Raw genomic sequence first — 21,308 nt, 5'->3', positions numbered from 1 at the left:
ACAGTTCTCTAAGACCTACACAACCTATCCTTTCTGGGTACCTACCTAGTTTTCCACACACTAGTGTGTCCCAATACTAGTGTAACTTGAGAGTAGCCCTTACCAAAAATATCAGAAAGGTTGCAGATCTTGGAGTTTTTCAGGTTGTGAATATTTGCACAATCTTTAAGGGCAAAATAACCCTAAGTCAAACATTAAAAATGCTATATGATCCCAAATTGGAAATGCCTTGTTGAGTTGAAGAATGTCTAGATTTTTAGATTTCCAGATTGGGTAGGTACAACCTATATAACCAAAGCACTGGAATAAAAAAGCTGCAGAAACCAGAAAGGAAGAAAACTATAGAAATTGAAGAAATAATTTATACTACCTCTAGCTAATCACAAATGATTTAATACCATTGGGCTAATTTATACTACTACATACATGAACATTACTTATCAATTTAGTTGCATCTCACAAGCACTTAAGAATTAAAGATAATAATGAACATAGTAGAATAATACTTTAAAGACCATAATTTGCCAATCAGATGTTTAAAAAGAGAAATATCAGCTGGGCCCTAGTAGCTTATGATGTAATTGTAGCCACTCAGGAAGCTGAGATCTAAGGATTGTGGACTGAGATTCGTATCTCCAATTCACCATCAAAAAGCTGGAAGTAGAGCTGTGGCTCAAGTGACAGAGCACTAACCTTGAGCAAAAAAAAAAAAAAAGTTAAAGGACAGTGTGCAAGCCCCAGTAATGGCACAAAAAATAAAAATAGAGAGACAGTGTCAAATATATCCAGAAGAGCCTCAAAGAATGTCAGACTCTAATTTGTAGAGACCTTGGCCCTTAGGGAATGTGGGGAGGCTATGTCTAACTCCCTGTCCTTAGGTAACAGGAAGATGGCATTTCTCGCCCTCTTCACAGGTGGCCATGGCTATGAGTTTTTCTGTGGCCAAAGGACTATGGGCACTTAGCTAAGAGCTTGAGGAGCTACTGTGTAGTCTTTTCTCCTGATGCAAAGGTCATGGAGGCATGAGTCAAGGAAATACCTCTCGAGAGCGAGGGAAGGGGTAATATTGTCCAAGAAATGTACTCTTTACATGACTTATGTAACTGTCACCCACTCTGTATGTCAACTTTAAAATAACAATCAAAACATTGAAACAAGAGGAAAGATATCTCTCTGTGCCTCACTCCTGAGTGGTTCCCAGCCTAATCTGGATGGTTAATTAACGTAAGCACAATGCTGGTTTTGTTGTGCTGGTCCACTGAGATTCTCAGTGGTACTGTGGAGATAACCTGGCCCACTAGTAGCTTCAGTGGACATACACACTTCCTGGGGGAAATGACAGAAAAACCAAATCTTTCGAATCCCACTTAAATAAAATATTACTATGTAATTTTACTCTCCCATGCACACCAAGTTATACTTATTAAGCATGAAGGTTGTCACTTTCCTTAACTATGTTTTATCACTCTAAATGACCTAGTAGGATTTAAGGATACAGAAGTTCTTGAGTATCCCAGAATGCAAAAATCTCAGGACAGACAGATATGGAAACACTTCAGCAGGAGTGCAAGGCCTAGACAATCTTTATGGTTAACAAGACTCTAGCTGACCCTCTGTACAGAAATGCTGGATAAATGATAGTACCCAGAACTGAGCAGAAAAATGTGAAGCTATTTCTAAATTCCTGAGCCAGTGTCTATGGAGTTTGGAAGATGTATTTTGAGTTAGCTGTGCTTTGCCTCTAACTATTGGCACATGGCAAGACATGCATAGAAATGCAGTTCTGGTCAAGCATCCAAAGTATTACTGTAGCTCAGCAGTCAGAGAAACCATTCTCTTCCAAATAGTTTCTGCAAACAATTCTAAGTCCAGCTCTGCTGTGTTCTAACACATACTTCTCAATCTGGATGGTACTATCTGTACTGATGACACTATCTAAGAATATTATTTGAATAAAAAGAGATGAAACAAAAATATGTGGGAACCTTTTAAAGACTAGAAAGTTATGAGCCCTACCTCCAGTAGGTGATGGATTGCAAATGCCTCCATTCTGACAGGGGTTGCTTGAGCAGTCTTCTGTAGCTGTTAGCAAGCATCCCGGAGATATATCCACTGATTCTTCCATGTGTGCATAGCTTCTTGGTTTGCTATTTAAAGGCAGCTCCTGCCCATTCAAATAAATGGAGTCCATACAGCCCCTGAAACCATTACCAACTTGTGGGCTTCTTCCATGCCTTGTTCCTTGTTGACGGATGTGCCCACCAAAAAACACATAGTTATCCAGGTTGAGGGTTTTCAGAGTCCCTGGGGCCGTGCCTGATGCAGTGTGGACTTGGTCTAGAACCAATCTAGCGTAGTTTCCATTCACCTCAAGAGCCACTGTGTGCCACCGCCCATCATTGACTTGGAAGCTTTGAACAGAGACAATGCCAGGGCCACTCCCACAGTCAAATTTGTACTGCAGTCTTCCATTGTGAATCTACAAGGAAAAAAACAAAACATAACAACGGTTTCCAAGAGCCTTTACCTTGGTCTCTGTTAATTAAACAGATACTTACTTCTGCACACATTTTCACAAATATTACATCTTGAAATATTAAATACATTAACTATTAAAAGTGGTAACAAAAGCCAAAACTCAGTAAGTGGGCACAGTACCCATCACCTCAAATGTATGCAGGACACTTCCCCTATGAATTTATAACATCAGTAAGATGCAATAACTGGAGATTATAAATGCTTACAAAACACAGATGTGAACGTCTATGCTACTGTAAAGCAAAAGAACCTTTCATCCCACTACAAAGTGTGTCAAAAAATTCTTTGAAATGTGCAACTTATCTATCCATTTTGCTTTACTCACCTTTTTAAATTGATAATCAGAATGTAAAATGAAACTGATTTTTTTTTGTGCGCTTCAACCTTAAGCACTAGTTGCTCATACCTTTAATTATAGCTGCTCAATCACAATTCAAAGCCAGTATGGGCAGAAAAGTCCACAAGACTCTTATTTTCAAAATTAACCATAGAAAAGCTGGAAGTAGAGGGGTGGGTCAAGTGGTAGGGCACCAGCCTTGGGCAAAATAGCCCAACACATACCTCCAAGATACTGTAGTCAGTTCCCCGGGCATACATTACAACTGCATGGGTTGAATAGGTTCTCAGCCTCATTGTCAATTTCATCTCTAACTTGTTTTCATTTTCCATCAGGCGGTATTTCACAAAGCTATTTCCAGTAAATGTTATAGATGAACTCCCTGTGAATCACAAAGAGGAAAACAAAGTTTCTACTGTCAGTGTCTATTCATCTCTATGTTTGACTTGTCATGACACAAGTAATTTACATTATCTTTTGACTCCAGTAAAGAAAAAAACATGTAAGAAACGTCAGAAGTGATTCTTTAAAAGGCAATTGTGCTTTGTCGTTGTACTCTTACCTGGGCACTGTGTCAGCCTGCCCCCAGGACATACACAGGTATATGCCTCCTCTCTGGGGTCAGTGATACATTCAGAGCCTGCTGGGCATGGGTTTCCATCACACCCATGGTGGATGGGTGGGCATTTTCCCTCTTTATTTTAAGGTAAGAGGGGAGAGAAACAGGAATTTTTTAGAAAAAAAAAGATCTTTACAGCGATTAAAATCCAAGTAAAATATTCCTTAACACTCATTTTAATATCTTCATGTTTATTACCTGTGCAGAGACACACAGCTGCCCTGTGGTGGCGAGGAGTCACAAAACTCAGCCTGGCTGTGCTGTGCGTCGACATAACATTTTCATCCACTGATATCTTTTCATCACAGAACTTCCATGGGCAATCCAGTCCTGCACAGCGCTTGTGAAACACATCCAGTATCCTAACACCTATGATTTCCTCAATATCAGTCACAGAAGAGTTAATCTTGTGCAGGAGTTGTTTTGTGGAAAGCTGAGCGATGCTGCCTGATTTCTCTATAAAAAGTAAGACATCCAGATGTGGATGTGGCTCGGAGGGCTGCAAACTCACAATCTGTATATCGGTCCTCCTCACACCCAGGATGTTCCGTAGAGCTCGCTGGAAGTTGCGCCAGTAGTCACCAACAAATTCTTCAGGTGTGAGATTGGCAAAGCGAATAGCAATGGAGTGGTTCAACATCTCCTGTGTTATCTGTCTGATATGCACTGTGATGTCTGCCATGGTCGTGAACTTTCCATCGGTTACACTGACATTAAGAAGGTACTGGCCCATGTCTAACTTTTTATGTGCAATCAGCTTGCCCCCGGTGCTGGACACAGAGAACAGGTTGTCCATCCGGGGATCAAGACTGTAGGTTAAGGTGTCATACACATCCTGGTCTGTTGCATGGATCTTCCCAATGACACCGCCTGAGTATTCCTCTCCAGAAGCCGTAATGAAAATCTCCAGTGGCAAAATCGCAGGAGGATGGATGCTCTCCTCAATAACTCTTATGTCAACATGTGCTAGCGATGACAGTGGAGGTTTTCCGTTATCTGTCACCTACAACAAGTCATCATTTGTCTTTGTTAATAAAAACACTCATTTTGTTTAGGTTATAAAAAGTTACCAACTGTTAAATCCTTATTTTTCCATGAGAGGCCTAATATGAAGGAAGGAAACAAATAACCTTCGTAGACCTTTTACTAGTTCATACCGAAGCTCATCTCATCATTCCTACAGTAATGTAACAAATGCTCAACCCAAGAGCAGGGTGACAAAATGAAGGTGTGCAAATACAGAGGCCATAACTACGTACATTGTTCCCAGAAATGTAAGCTAAAATAAAAGCTAAATATAAAAGCTAACAGCCAAATAGCTCTTCTCTGTGGGTCTATAACAAAATCGTAAAGTAAGCCTTTGCTACCTGAACATGCAAGAAGTAATGGTCCTTGGCTTTCCTCTTGATGGCGGCTGCTGTCTGGAGGACTCCTTGCTGGTTCACCTCAAATGCTCGGTCATCATTCCCGCTCACAATGGTAAAGAAGAAAGGTGGACCATTGTGAGAAGAGTCCTTGTCGGTCACCACGAGCTGCAGCACACTGAAACCCACTGGCTTGTTTTCCTGTGCCAAAATTTAAAAATCATAGTAAAAAAAAAGATCTTTCAAAAAATCAAATTATAGGTTTGAGACACTTGAGAACTTTTTTAATGTAAGATAAATGAAAGCACAACTTTCTTGTTGATTGCTGTTAAAGGAAGAGGTGGAAGTGTTGGAGGGGAGTGGAAGGTGGGGGAGAAAGGGAGTAGGGGCAGGAAATGTGTGCGAGAAGAAAGGATGGGAAGCGTAGAGAAGGAGGAGCAATCTCAGAAGGCTAGAGGTGAAGAGGCAGAAGAAATGGGGGTTATGGGAGAAGTGGGGAAAGAGGAAGGGGGGGGAGCCAGGAGGAAAGGCAGTAACAGCAGAACATACAATTATGAGAAGTTCTCACTTGTCCTATAACAGTGAGAGTAGCTTACAATCTGAGCACAAAACGAGGAGACAGAAGCACGGCTGCATCTCAGAAGTGTTCATCTCTCAGTACAAGGAAAGACTCCTCTAATTTTACTTTTCCTAAAACACAGACTTCAGAAGGGAAGGTATTTCAAACAAACAACTGAGGTCAATGACAGCTCATTTTAAGAAGAGTCCATGAAGCCTTTACTGCACCACGCTCACCTGGATGATTACACTGTAGTTTCCCTTGGAGAAGACGGGAGGATTATCATTGACATCAGACACATCGATGTTCACGGTGGTCGTGTTGACTCTGGGTGGACTGCCATTATCAGAAGCTTGAACTGTGAGTGTGTAACCTGAAATCTTTTCAGGGAGAAGACAGAGAATGTGTTCTTATTTTCACAGAGCCAACAAACCAGGATAAACTGTCAAGACTTACTGAACTCTGTCTAGATAATTCTCTAAACCGTGAACAAGTACAACTGCAAATAAAATGTACTATCTCAATAGAAAAAATTACCCCAAATGATCAGATTCTCTACTGTCTCTCTAGAAAGTCTTATTAAAGTGTTTTATCACTAAAAACTTGCAGTTCTTTCACAGACTTAAGACAGACAAGTCATACAAATGGCTAGGGAAAAGTGTTAACATTATCTCAAGTGCTACTACTGCTCCAGAAATAACGCAGAAGACAACTTTTCCTAGGGGCCAAATTTTGCTCTTGGTCAGAAATACAGTGCTATGAGCTGTCACTCACCTTGGAGTGCTGACTCATGAGGCCATGCCAGATAGCTCTCCTCCTCAATTTCACACATGGATTGTGCTTAGCTTTCTAAATCCCTCAAGATGATTTCTGTGCCTCTTACACAAGAAATCCAGCTTCTTTCTTAGGAATTGTCCTGTTGAGCTCTCTCTTCCAAAGTAAGTGGTAAAAGCAGCCAGAAATCTAACTAACTCCCCCAGTAATATTCTGCAAAACATTAGTTCTGCAAGAATGCTCCACTCAAGTAGAAATGGGTTGCTAGGCCAAGTTAGCTAGAAAAACACTACTGGCTAATTCCCCCATCTCATAGTGGAAACAAGTATATTAAAGGACCTGGGTTTAATTACAAATAAAAAAAATTAACTGTGTATCATGGTGCATGCCTGTAATCCCAGCACTAAGTAGCTTGGTGGATGAGAATCTCAAGGTGAAGACCAGTTTAGACTTTTACAGTAAGGCTCTGTTTCAAACCAACAAGGAAACAAGCAAAAACAAATAAACAAAAAACTAATTTAGGAAGAACTCTAAATTTTCTGGTGCCTAATAGTCATTCTTCCTAAACTCTTAGAAAACTCCTATTCAAAAATCGTAGGTCAGGAAAAAAACAATAGACACCTGAGAACCGAACTGCATTTTAAGATTTATATCTTCTTCACTTATCAGTTCCTGAGAAGAAGGCTGATTCCATCTGTTTTGGGTATTTCACGTTCTTCCCAGCAGATATGAACACAAGATATTTATGTTTATTGCTTGGTATTCTGTAAACAACTTAAACCAAACTTTTCCACTTACTGTTTCCCGATCCAGCGGTTTGGTAACTTTCACCTCTCCCTTGACAGGGTCAATTGTGAATGGGCTTCCTTGGTTACCATCTACGATGGAGTAGTGGATGTGGCTGTTTGAGGGTCCATCCGCGTCATCAGCCACAACCTAGAAAATATCACTCTGTTTACGAGAGCGCTAAAGAAAGAACAACTGTCGACAAAATCTTGGTATTCATAGCTAATAGTTTTAAGGCAGTCATTTTTCTCTTTTGAAAACTTTGGTTAGTTGTGTTTCAGTAGTTATACAAAAGAGGTGCTATCATATGACAGTGTCAAGGCAGTTATTTAAAGACAGCTACTAACAGCCCAACAAAGAACTTCTGTTCTGTGGTGGCAGCCACTGAACCCATGGCCCCCTGCATGGTAGGTTAGTACTCTAAGCTACATTCTGGAATCTTATGCATCTCTAACAATATTTAATAAGCCACTATCAAAACTGGACTGACTTTACTAACAGCTAGGATAAAGGTCTAGAAGAAAACGGTAGAGAGAAATGACTCACTGTAATGACAGACTGCTCAAGAACAGCATCTTCACTGATGACTGTGGTGTAGGTGTCTTGGCTGAACACCGGGGTGTTGTCGTTGATGTCGGTGACATTGATGTTCACTGTTGCCAGATCGCTTAGTGAAGGTGTGCCTCCATCAGTGGCCTCTATGGTCAGGTAGTACTCATGGGAGCCTTCGTAATCCAGATTCTCAATGATAAATATGGCACCTACAAGAGACCATCCAAATTACTTCCGGGACTTCATAATTCCATGACCTCCTCTTACTTTTCATTCAACAGATAACACCGTTAAATAAAAATAGTTTCCATTACACCAAGGCCATTTATGAGTTTTCTGAATAATTAGAAATTTACCAACCTCTAGATCTTTCATTTCACTTAATTATTTTCTTGATACTGAGCATGATATTTAAGCTGCTTTCCATTCAGTACAACTCATAATAAACACAGGAAGAGTGTTAAAACATTCTATTCTGTGCTTTTCCATTTCCTTATTGTTTTGAATCATTAAAAATTCCTTTTGGAGTTTTAAAAATAACCATTTTATGATAGCGAGTAAAAATACATTTTAAAACAGCATCATCACATACCTATTCACAAATGGCCACATTCAACTAAGTACAGTTTGAAAGGGCAATGATTTACAGTGCCCTAAGATTTAATACCTACTCCAGGCCACTGGCTGATAAGGCTACATCCCTGTGTATGCAACAGGAGTCAAGAAGTGCCTCTGACTTTAGACCTTACAGGCAGTGCTCCTGAGTGACTCAAACTACTTCAATGATTACATGTCACTTGCTCAGTAAGGAAGATAGCACAATGAATATCAGATGCTTACTATAGACACTAAGATCTCAGGAGTTCAAAAGATGTTTCTACTTTGGAAGCTATTGCACATGCCTTTGACAGGGGAGATAAAAGAAATAGTTCCTCAAGGTCATCCATTATCAGGCTTTCTTATCTCTACTAATGGGGGGCACTTACATCATCTCTAAACTATTAGAATGTGATAATTCAGCTTTCTATTTTAAGACAGTGTGCTTTGTAGCTTATGTTGGATATGTCAGAAAACTATTTTGCTAAGTAGAACCACTTTCAAACCCCATTTAGAAACAACAGGTAAAGTGTCAGACAAACTTAGCACTTTGGGTGGAAGAAGGCTCCTATCATTTACATGATGGGTTACCTGTTTTAGAATCTATGCTGAATTTTCCATGCTCATTCCCACTTATTATTGAGTAAGTGATTTCCGCATTTGCTTCGATGTCCCGACTTGCTGCGTACACTTGAAGAACTTCTGTCCCAATGAGAATGTCCTCAGATACCGTGGCACCATATTCCCGGTACTCAAACACAGGGGGGTTGTCATTTATATCTAAGACTGACACAACAACAGTGCCAGTAGCAGTCAACCTCCTTGGCAAACCTTGGTCTACAGCTCTCAAAATAATGGTGTATACTGCTTGTAGTTCTCTATCCAAAGGCCTTTCTAATTGAATAATTCCAGACAACTCATTAATGGAGAACTGCCCATCAGCAGAGTCAATCAGTGAGTAGGAAATCTTCCGATTCAAGCCTGCCGGAACATGAAAAGGTATCAGAGGGTTTTATAGAAGGAAATTTAAATAAATAAGCGTGTTACATACTTTAACAAAAGTAATATGCTAATAGACTTATTTAGTTAATATAAATATTTCACAGATAACGAGTTAGATCCACAGAAGTTTTTGAAAGATTTGTAAAACTATAACAATACAGGTATTTCTGTTAAGATCCTGTGACACATAGCTTCTTTATGGCACTAATTTGTTCACAAAACAGCACTTCAATAATCCAATGAGACATGAAGATCAGTTAACGAAATTATTCACCAGAATTTCTGCAACACTTCAGAGACATTATAGTAGTAATTTCACTGCCTATCATTTTGAGACTTCAAATATATATTTAAAACATGAAGTTATTTGAAGGTTTCATTCTAAAACAAAGGATCACTAATCCAGATGCATGAGATGAGCTAACAGGCTGCCCTTGGCTTGTGTACTGGGCCTCTATCCTCCCCACAGTGTGAAGACACAACATTTGCTAGAAGTACCTGCATCTGCATCTGTGGCCTGCACTCTGGTCAACGGCGTCCCCGGCTCAGTGTTTTCAAACACGGTAATGGTGTATGGATCAGCAGTGAATTCAGGGGCATTATCATTCACATCTTCTAATAGGAGCACAATATTAGCTTGACAGAATCTCCCACCTCCATCTGTGGCCTTCACTAAGAGGTGATAAACTGCTTGCTCCTCACGATCAAGGGGAGCTAATGTTTTCAGTTCACCTAAACACAAATGGAAATAAATGGACTGATTTGACACTGACCATCTGAGCTGTGTTTGTGCATCTTCTCTTTTTTTTCTCTTACAATAACAAAATCTGAATAGAAGACTTCATCTGAAGAACAATTTTCCAGGGACCGCTCATGAACCTAGCAAGTTGAAGGTTCTAGCTCTTTCCATCACAAGGACTTGCGACAAGAGCTTCTTATATGACAATACTGGCAAGGTAAAATGGCTCCTTAATCTCCCCAAGTTTATAAGTATAGTAAGGATGAGGAAAATACCACAAATCATTTTAATTGTGAAAAATACTGAAGTATAGACTGACTATATAAATAAAATATACACTATATAAATAAAAGTGCAGACCTACTTAGGATTTTTTTTAGTGAAATAATTTAACAACTTAATTTTTAATAATTACCTTAAGGTAATTACTTAAGTAATACTGTTGCTGCTTAGTTTTTTAATGTCATTCCAAATTTTATACTTTAAATTGCTGTATAGACTTATAAAATATTAATTCTATAGCATTAATCCTACAGCATTTGAAAAGAATAAAATGCAACTTCCTAATTTTGTATGTAAACTAAAATCACTTATACAGATGATTTTATGGGAAATACATAATGAAATTTGTCCCAGCTCTGTCATTACCTGTGTCTGGATTTAGTTTGAATTTTTCTGCACCAGAACCAAATAATGTGTAAGTAATTTCAGCATTGGAACGGATATCTGCATCCGTAGCAGAGACCTGCATAATCAATTTCCCAGGAAGGGCGTCTTCAGGAATGGTGTCTGAATATAAAGTCTGCAAAGATGTTAAACAATATTGTTAGAATAAAAACATTAGCAGTCAGCAGTGACTGCCGGGGGAATAGCAAAAATCATTTCACTTGGCCACAGAAAACGTGGGAAATGACTAAAGTGAATATTCAAAGAGCTTTTAAAATCATTTTTCTTAAAGAAAAATTCAAGTAAAATGACAATCCAGAACATAGTCAACTTTATGGCCCTGAGTCACAGCTGATACTGGACCAACAGAATACTAAGAATTTTTTGTTGTACCATCAGTTTCATGTTGAATTTTTAGGACAAAATACAAACAGTCATCCATATCACCTGAAAATCAGAGTGCATGAACACTTGTTCTACCTGCTTATTTTTTTTTTAAATTTAAATTTAATTTTATTTTCAAGGTGATGTACAGAGGGGTTACAGTTACATAAGGTAGTGAGTACATTTCTTGTCATACTTGTTACATCCTTCATTTTTCTCTAACCTTACCTCCTTCCCAGCCTGCTAGTTGTACAGTTCCTTTCCAACATGTCTTATGAATATCGCTATTGCACTGATTCGCCCTTTATTCTGTCTCACCATCCTGATGTTCCCTTCCCTAATTCAGATAAACATATGTACAATACCCATTGTACCAAAATCATATACAGTAACAATGGGATAAGCCATAGGAAATTCACAAAGCACATTAAAAATAACAACAGCAATAAAATCCTCTTGTTTCCATATCTTGGAGTTCATTTTGCTTAGCCTCAGCTTAAATGATCATATGTACATAGCTGTTGAGCTATTATGATCCTCTGCTAGGACTATCCTAGACATTTTTATGTTTATTTAGTAATTGTTTGGTTTGAGAGACATGATGTAAATTCACTGACCAAAACATGTAGAAACACCATTTGAAAAGATGTTTATTTTACAGACATAGTCTCTGCTTTTTGTTTCCCCCTAACATCCACGTATCAGCGAGACCATGTATGTGCCTTTGTTCTCTGTGTTCTAGGCTTGTCTCTCTCAACATTATTTGTTCAAGATCTGTCTGTCCATTTCCCTGAGAATGCCATTATTCTATCATTTTAATTGCTGTGTCGAATTCCATTGTGTATAGGTACCACATTTTTTGGATCCATTCATCTGTAGTGGGGCATCTGGGTTGTTTGCATATTTGGGCTATTGTAAATTGTGCAGCGATAAACATGGATATGCAGGTGTCCTTGTGGTATCCTGGATCCCGCTGTTCTGGATAGATGCCTAGGAGTGGTATAGCTGGGTTATAGGGTACGTCTATGCTCCATACTGTTCTCCAGAGTGGTTGTACTAGTTTACACTCCCACCAGCAGTGCAGGGGGGGTTCTTCTCCACATCCCCTCCAGCATTTGTTGTTCCCTGAGCTCCGAGTATAGGCCATTATAACTGGGGTGAGGTGGTAATCTCAGGGTTTTTATTTGCATTTCCTTTACTGCCAGGGATGTTGAACATTTCCTCCTATGTTTCTTTGCCATTTTTATTTCTTCTTCTGTGAAGTCTCTCTTTAGCTTCCTTGCCCATTTAATAATTGGTTTACTGGGTTTGGAAGGGGTTAGTTTCTTGAGTTCTCTGTAGATAACGGATATTGGGCCTTTGTCTGTTGCTTTGCTGGTGAAGATCTTTTCCCATATGGTTGGTTGTCTTTTTATAGTTTAGTGGCTATGTCTTTAGCTGTGCAGAAACTTTTTATTTTGTACTAGTCCCATTTGTCGAGTCTCTCCCCTATCTGTTGTGCCCCTGTGACTCTATTAAGGAAGTTCCTGCCTACTCCTATAAACTCTAGTGTCCCACTTACTCCTACTCTGTCCTTCAGTAGTTTCAGGGTTTCAGGTCTGATATTGAGGTCTCTAATCCATTTTAAGTTGATCTTGGTGCATGGTGATAAGCTACGGCCTGCTTATTTTCAAGTACTGAAATAAATAAATAAATAAATAAGCACCATTTTTTATACAAGTACTTATCTGAGAGAGGAATGACCCCTGTGTGATAGGCGAAAATTATTTCTTCAAAGCCACAAAAAGGACAGGTAAAGCATAGGCCATTCTATTATCCTATCTGATCCTTTCATTCATTGGTTTTAACCCTCAAACATAACAAGACAGTTGTTTTCTGGTCCGGTGACTAAAGAATCCAAGTCATTGACTTTCCTCGTAGCTCATTCTAGCTTTTAAAATTTCTACTGCTTGTATAGGACCATAGTAATTACATCATACACATACTGACATTTTTAATTAAAACTATTTTACCAGGCAAAAAAGAAAAAGAATCCATGTCATAAACGAAAACACAAAAGCATCAGAGGAAGGTCTGGTTGAATTCACTTTCATTATATGAACTCAAGTATATAGGTAGATTACTTTATGACTTAGGAAACAGGATATTTTAGAATATTGATAACTGAAAGTCTTGAGCCTTACTTCATTATTTCCAAAGGTGTTATACACATTTAGTTTCTAAAAGAGAAGATACAGACATATTCCCTCCTCCTCTACCAACTATATCACCGGAAAGTACAAATATGGATTGGAATAAATCTCTCATCTTTCAGGAATCTCTCTTCCCCTCTAGATGAATTGTTAAGTGTCCATTTCCCTGAGAACAGCTCTGATACTTTCCCCAGCTATGACATATCTCACACTTGATGGGTTTCCAACATTGTCCATGTGCTCTGTCCTTTTTCAAAACCACCATCCTCACTACCCCTTTTCTTGAATTTATCATATACTTCTTCCTTTATCTACTCTTAAGTCTTCTGGGTTGACAGCTAGTAGGATCTGTAGACAGATGTCCATCCTTATCAGGATCTCCAAGGCCTCCATGTCCAAGCAGGCACGGAATTCAAATGGTCTAGATTACCTGTTGTCAGGTTTTCAGCAACTGCATACCTCTGCTTGTCATCCCACCCCCGGGGACAAAGCATTGGTATCATTGTCTTCCTTCCATCTCTGCTTCTTCTCCCTTCATAAATACCCATCTCTTCATTTTTTCCTTTTCTGATTATCTTCTCAAATTCTTCCATAGTGAATACCAGGTTTACAGATCTATTCCCAATCTCACTATCTAATGATATGACCCATTAACTTATAATTAACAAACCTGAACTGGAAAACTCAACATGCTTTCCCTAAAACCCAGGTTTACTTCTGACACTTGTACCATGTTGCCACATCCATTTTCCTATGTAATACATCAAGGAAAACATTGCTACATTATCTTTTCATTTTCTTATTGGAATAGCTTTAAGTAGTTGTACAAAGGACTTGCCATTCAACAAAGCAGTTTATGAACATAGTGATCCTGATATTTTTTCCAAGTCTTTCCATTACAATTATGTTCATGGAAGCATTATTTACCATAGGCAAAATATAGCATCAGCCCAGATGCCCCTCAATGGACAAATGATCAAGAAAATGTGGTATGTATACACAATAGAATTCTGCTCATCAATCAGAAAGAATTATATTGTACCATTTGTAAGGAAATGGAAAGACTTGGAAAAGTTATATTATGCCCACATTTTCTTTTTTTTTTTACTGTAAAGGTGATGTACAGAGGGGTTACAGTTACATAAGTCAGGTAATTAATGAGTACATTTCTTGTTGAACAGTCTCAGCCCCTTCCTAATTTTTTTGTTATTTCCTCCCCAAGCCCCTCACCACCAAGTTGTACAGTTCATTTCCAACATAGTATCTAATGAGTGTCACTGCTGAATTAGCTCATCCTTGGTCCTATGCCCACATTTTCTTATTCAGCATCGTATAGCTATCACTCCTCTACCACATCTGCCTGTTCTCTGTCTCTTTGCTCTCATTCTTCTTTATCCAGGTAATAGTCACAATCCTACCAAACTGAATTTCTTTAGGGACTATTGGTTATACTACACATGTATCTTTCAGTTATAATAATGAGTTCCCTCACTATTTTCTGGGACAGAGTTCAAATTCTCTGGAATAACCACCTCTCTCTCTCTCTCTCTCTCTCTCTCTTTCTCTCTCTTTACTGGACAGTCCTGGGCCTTCAACTCAAGGCCTGAACACTGACCCTGGCTTCTTTTTTTTTGCTCAAGGCTAGCACTCTGCCACTTGAGCCACAGCACCACTTTTGGCCATTTTCTATATATGTGGTGCTGGGGAATCGAACCCAGGACTTTGTGTATACAAGGCAAGCACTCTTGCCACTAGGCCATATTCTCATCAACACATCTCTTTACAATCTACCTTGCCTCACTACTTCTTTCCCGTAATTCCCCACTTGGGGGTAAATGAAGTCACTATTACCATAGTTCCCTCTACTTCTAATCATGGAAGCATGACCTCTGTGAAGCAGAGCTCAAACCCTGCCTCTGCAGTGCTTCCTCATCCCCAGCTCCGGATTCCCATTGTCCCATCTTGACCCTAGATCTGCTCTCATCAAATAGTGAACCCATGGGCACCGGATCCTTCTGCTAAATTCTTAGCTTCTTTGGTATGCAAAAAGCAAACACCCCAATTTGGTCTGTTACAGCAAAGCAGAGCTTCACTGGAAGAACTGCAGGCCAGATGTTTCCCCAAAGAAACCTTGTCCTCATTTTATGAGAATTCCTTCATGAAAAGTTTACAAAATTAAGCCAACACTATAATCCTCTCCATAATTTACAGTTTAGAATGAAATCTAACTGTTTTAGACTGGTATAAACTGTAAACTGTAAATTAGAAAGTTTTTACCTGCTTTGTATTCTGCAAAATAGTTCTGATGACTTCCCAAGTCTTGACCTATTTAACACTCACCTCAGCTAAAATATTGTGATAATATAGAATGCATCTGAGTTACAACACAGCACTGAATAATAATCCCATGGAAAACAATTATGATACTTTAAATTCATAATAATATTAAAGAGAATGTGACCTACCTTTTCACAAACTGGACTGTTGTCATTTGCATCAAGAACTTTCACTTCAACTATGGCTTTTGAAGAGAAGGTCCCGTCAGTTGCGGTGATTGTCAGAAGGTAGTTGTCTCTTTTTTCCCTATCTAGGGGTTTCTTTACATAGACTTTCCATTCATTCTGTATATTTTCAACAGCAAACTGTCCTAAAGTATCACCTCCTATTAAATCAAAGAAGTAAAGATGACACATTTGTTGAACTAAAAGGGTAATCAAGTAACCAAAATAAACTGTAAAAAAGGTGCATAGTATTGTAATTAAAAAACTTAAGAATTCATAAATACATAAATTTCATCTATATTGGGCTTTCTGTTTACAAAAAAACATTACTAAGCTATATATTCAGCCTACGACTGTTTCCTTTTGATACATTTCTTTTATAGTAGGTATAATAAATTTATCAACAGAATGATATCAACAGTTCAACAGGAGTCATAATAAAAATCATAGCCTAGTGAAACTGCTTTGGTTAGCTAAAAACTTGAAATAATGCAGCTTCACAGATTTCTCCTTACTTTAGATATTCTTGTTTTCTTTTCGTCAGTACTGTGTTGAACTCAGGGCCTCTTGCCCTTACTTGGCTGGCTTTTTCTGCTCAAGGGAGGGTGTCTATCACTCGAGTCATGACCGTCACTTCTAGCTTTCTGCTGATCAACTGGAGATCCCTATGAACAGCTGTTCTTAGATCTCAGCCTCTTGAGTAGCTTAGGATTACAGGTGTACATTACCAGTATGCAGCCTATTTTAGATTTTTTGAACCCAGACCGCTAACAATTTCATCTCAAATCCAACCCTGTGGTTGAAATTCTTTACCTGTTATGAAGTATGTAACTTGTCTGTTAATCTCTTCAGAATCTGCATCAGTGGTACTTAAGATGGCAATCACGCCCCCTGGAGGATCATCTTCACTCACGGTCCCCTTATAAATCTCAGCTGTGAACCGTGGTGGACTATCATTAACGTCGGTGACGGTAACATCTACAAGGGCTGTGGAGGACAGCTGTATTTTGTCACCATGATCTGATGCAACCACTTTAATCTGGTAACTGCATCTCTCTTCATGGTCAAGTTCCTTCAGAGTTGTAATCCAGCCTGTTTCTACATTAATGGCAAAGGATTCGATGATGTCCACACTTTGTGACTGGTCAAGACTATACATAATTTGGCCATTGGCTCCTGAATCCAGATCAGATGCTCTGACCTGGATGACTTTACTGCCCCCTGGCAGGTTTTCAACAATAAATGCTTCATAGGGATTGGACTCCAAGACTGGGCTGTTATCGTTTGCATCTTTCACCTGGATACTAACATCTACAGAAGCCACTACTTCATAATCATCATGAGTGCACCTAGCGAGTATGGAAAATTGATACCACTTTGTCGTCTCATGATCAAGCCTCTTCTCCAGTTTCAGTCTCCCACTCTGTCTGTCAATCACAAAGAATTCATCTCTATTACTTTCTGGAGTGTTCCCTTTGATGAGGTTGTACAGAACGGCCCCACTATGTTCTGCTCTGATGAGATCTATTTCGGTACCAATAGGCATGTCTTCTGAAACAGTATAGGTATAAAAAGGCTCTGAGAACTTTGGAAGCTTTATTTCTGGTGGAAGTATTTTTACATAGACAGGAACAACAGATTCTTTTGGTGGAGACCCGTTATCTACAGCTCTGACAAAGAAAGTGAAGATCTCATTTTCTAAGCCAACAAGACTTTCCTTCGTGGTAATTATGCCCGAGAGTGTGTTAATTTCCAAATTCTCCATAACACTTTCAGAATCTGCTTCAATGGTGTAAGTGACGTCAGCATTGGATCCCTCATCGGCATCACTGGCAAAAACTTTAATGACTGATGTTCCTTTGGCAACACTAGATCCAATGTTCACCTCATACTTAGTTGCTCGGAACTGTGGAGCATTATCATTGTCATCTGTCAGGATGACATTAATGGTACAGAAAGCAACTTTTCCTCCTGCATCCTTTGCCATCAGGCGAACTGAGATCACTTTCTCTGCTGGGGTCTCTCGATCGAGTTTTTCTGAAGTGAATATCTGTCCTTTGTCATTTATGTAAAATCTATCTTTGGCAAAGTCATTTACAATATGGTAAGTGATATGTCCATAAATGCCAGAATCCCTATCAGTTGCTTTGACCTCAACCACCAGGGTATGCATGGGAGCATTCTCAGCCAGTTCCACTTCATATTCATTCTGGAGAAAAACAGGACTGTGCAAATTACCTCCAATTACAGTTACATGAACCTGGGCCGAACTTCTAAAAACTCCATCGGAAACGGAAATGTTGAGGGCGTAGAATGGCTTCAAGGTGTGCCGTCGCAGGTTCGAGAGTGTGATAAGCCCTGTTTTGCTGTCGATGACAAAGTTTTTATGATCATTGCCAGACACAATGGAATATTCCAACGTGTCTATGTCTGAACTGTCTGCATCATAGGCTTTGACACACATCACAAAATGCCCATGGGTGGCATGCTCACTGATTTTGGCTTGGTAAATCTGTTGGTCAAAGAGCGGCGAGTTGTCATTGAGGTCAGTGACATCCACGGTGACGATGACCTCGCTGCTCAGTGGGGGCATGCCTCCATCAACAGCCCTTACGAAAATCTTGTGCTGTGGAAACTGCTCATAATCCAAAGTTCTGACCAGTGAAATGAGACCAGTGTTGCTGTCTATGTGAAAATGATCGTGACTCTTGCTATGATTTCCAAACATCTGGTAGGAAATTCCCCTGTTTGGTTCTGAATCGGCATCCATGGCTCTAACTTGAACGACAGATGTTCCAATTACAGATGCCTCTGACAGGGTCGCAGAGTAAGACAGCTGCACAAACACTGGAGGGTTATCGTTGATGTCTTCCACTATGATGTCAACAAATACTTCAGCATGAGCCCCAGTTAAAGAGTCTGTAGCACGAATGCTCAGTTTATACGCTGGGTGGGACTCAAAGTCCAGAGGAGCTATGATACTGATCACTCCAGTATTGAAGTTAATGGTGAACTGGCTAAAAGGATCTCCATCTGTGATGCTGTAGAACACTTTCAAACCTTCTGGACTATTGGCTTGGGTGTGGACCACTGGACTGTGCATCTGGATATTTTCTGGGATCTCTGCACTGTAGAAAGGTTTTTCAAACACAGGCATGGCTTTATTCATAACCGTGATTGGAACTATAACTTCAGCTGAGAATGGTGGGTTTCCTCCGTCTTTTGCAACCACTGTGACAAGATATTCTTTATTTAAGGTGTCAAGTTCAAACTGCTTTTTTAGGGAAATTTCACCAGAGATTCCAATCTGAAAGTGGTCATGATGCTCCTTAAGGTAGTAATGTACTTCCCCATTTCTGCCACTGTCTCTGTCTACAGCAGTGACAGAGCGAATAACATGGCCCACTTTGGTATCTACCTTAACAACTGCATAGTAGGGAAGGTTGACAAACACAGGTGCATTATCATTTTGATCTTCAATAGTGACTTTGACAACAACATGGGCCACAGCCGAAGGCTTATGTTCTTGGGTCACTTCAACAACCACATCGAACAACTCTTGCTGCTCACGATCAAATGGGAGGCCGGTGGTTGACAGCACTCCTGACGTGCGGCTGATTTTAAATCTGCGATCTGGATTGAGGATGTGATAGAACAAAGGCTCATTGATTGGATTCCCAATAGCAGTAATGACAGCTAATGTCTTAGCTTCAGTGGAATTCTCTTTCACTTTTGCAGAGTAGAAATCTTGGGTAAACTTCAATTGACTTTCTTTGCTTTCTTTCACATTAACTTTCACAGAGGTAAAGCTGGTAAATCTGCCGTCAGAAGCTCGAATGGTTAACTCATAACGACTTCTTAACTGAGTTGTGTTTTGTACAGTTATAGTGCCAGTCTTGTAGTCCATCAAAAACTTCTCCCCAATGTTGCCTTCAGTGATGGAGTACATTAGCTGGGAGAATGCACTGGAATCAGCATCTGTAGCATTTACTGTGATGACTTTTACTCCTTTGTATGTTGGCAACAAAAGAGATGTTTCATATAATGACCTGGAGAACAACGGAGGGCAGTCATTGATGTCAATTACACGAATAGTCACATTAGCGGCATATTCGGCAAACAGACGTGGTGCTCCCATGTCATGCACTTGCACAGTGAAGTGAAAAACACTTGTTTCTTCATAGTCCAAGCTTAGGACTGTGCGAATAGCACCAGTGCTGGGGTCAATAGCAAAATACTTGTGTACAGAGGGTTCAACAATATGATAGACAAGCAAGGCATTGGATTCTTTATCCGCATCTGTTGCTCGAATCACCAGGGGGACATTGCTGTCTGTGAGGACCACACTATTGATGGATGCAGACTCACTAATGAGTCCTGAGTATTCTGGCTGTGTGAAAACTGGCAAGTTGTCATTCTCATCCTGCAAATGCACTAGAACAGTTGTGTTTGTGGATAAGCCAGCCATGTTGGTTCCTTGTATTGTCAACATATAAACCGGCAAAGTTTCAAAATCCAGGGCTTTCTGAGTGATGATACTTCCAGAATGGGGATTGATATCAAAAGCATCACCTATATTTCCATCCTTTATTTCATATACCACTGATGACTGACTATGGGCTGTAACCATTCCAACAAAGCTTCCAATGCTGATAGTCTCACTAATTTCCACAGAGTATTCTTTGGATGTAAACTTGGGAGAGGCATTGTCAGCAATTGTGACAATGATGTGCACAGAAGTAACTTCACTCAGTGGTGGATCACCTTGATCGGTGGCTTTTACTATCAAATCATATTCTAGTTGGTGACTTCGGTCTAATTCTTTGGAAGTTTTTAGAGAGCCCAAGATGGGATCAATTGTAAAAGAATTTCCAATATTTCCTAGAAGGCAAGGAAAACAAAAAGAATACATGTTACCAAGAAACACAAGAAACAACAGTAGTAGGAATAGTTGGAGAAGAAAGCTATGTTCAAAGACACCCAGCAGAAATGCAAATTATAAAAACATCAACATTTGAATAGAATCTTCATTTCATTTGCTACCCACTCAAAAGAAGGTATGCTTTTTTCAAAAGTTTGACCATAAATTACTATAAATAAAAATCAGAAGGATTATTATATACCTAAAGCCAACTATACTCTCTCTGGTTAAACTGGAAATGCATTGTGGAAACCCATGGCCATCCTTACACTAGGAAGCAAGCAAGTGAATGGTTTTCCAATAGTCTCTCAAAACCTTTCTAGAACATATTTTATCCTCTGAACATTTACCCACTTGCCATTTCTCAAGATTCCTATTTATTATTCATGGAAAGATTATAATTCATGAAGCAAATTTACACCATGATCCTAGAAAATTGTTCCTTATTTTAAATATTAAGTGAACTGAGAAACAACTTTCTGCAATCTACCCTACTTAATAAGTTTTGAAGAATAAAAAATTTCCTTCTTAATTTTTTTCAGGTGAATATTTCAGGCGAGAACACGTGGCAACGTTTGATTGTCAAACTGGGAAGAGAGTGTGTTACTAGCATCATTGGGAGAGGACAGGAATGCTGGGAAAGCCCCTTCAATACCCAGGATAACCCCACAAGTATCTCACTCCAAACGTCCAGAATGCTGCAACTGAGAAATAAGCTTCCAAGAAAGACTGTTTTATTTTAGACCTTTCTAGGCTATACAAACACAGATTTGGCTC

At 39.4% G+C, this 21,308-nt stretch overlaps 1 protein-coding gene across 4 annotated transcripts in view; it reads right to left on the bottom strand.

Annotated features, from left to right (window-relative positions):
- The window catches only part of Fat1 (FAT atypical cadherin 1), a 112,963-nt gene that overhangs the window by 12,281 nt on the left and 79,374 nt on the right, over window positions 1–21,308 (bottom strand). For all 4 annotated transcript variants that reach the window (XM_048330854.1, XM_048330853.1, XM_048330852.1 and 1 more), the window contains exons 10-22: window positions 16,424–20,491; window positions 15,575–15,771; window positions 10,516–10,669; window positions 9,627–9,860; window positions 8,718–9,107; window positions 7,524–7,738; window positions 6,990–7,127; window positions 5,654–5,797; window positions 4,862–5,059; window positions 3,693–4,497; window positions 3,438–3,569; window positions 3,100–3,257; window positions 2,017–2,479 (exon numbers count right to left, since the gene is read on the bottom strand). In XM_048330854.1, the coding sequence (XP_048186811.1) occupies window positions 2,017–2,479; window positions 3,100–3,257; window positions 3,438–3,569; window positions 3,693–4,497; window positions 4,862–5,059; window positions 5,654–5,797; window positions 6,990–7,127; window positions 7,524–7,738; window positions 8,718–9,107; window positions 9,627–9,860; window positions 10,516–10,669; window positions 15,575–15,771; window positions 16,424–20,491 (7,296 nt within the window). The remainder of the gene's footprint in view (window positions 1–2,016; window positions 2,480–3,099; window positions 3,258–3,437; window positions 3,570–3,692; window positions 4,498–4,861; window positions 5,060–5,653; window positions 5,798–6,989; window positions 7,128–7,523; window positions 7,739–8,717; window positions 9,108–9,626; window positions 9,861–10,515; window positions 10,670–15,574; window positions 15,772–16,423; window positions 20,492–21,308) is intronic.

Source organism: Perognathus longimembris, chromosome 21 (genome assembly GCF_023159225.1).
Source record: "Perognathus longimembris pacificus isolate PPM17 chromosome 21, ASM2315922v1, whole genome shotgun sequence".
Lineage (NCBI taxonomy): Eukaryota > Metazoa > Chordata > Mammalia > Rodentia > Heteromyidae > Perognathus > Perognathus longimembris.
This window is presented reverse-complemented; position numbering and strand designations above follow the sequence as displayed.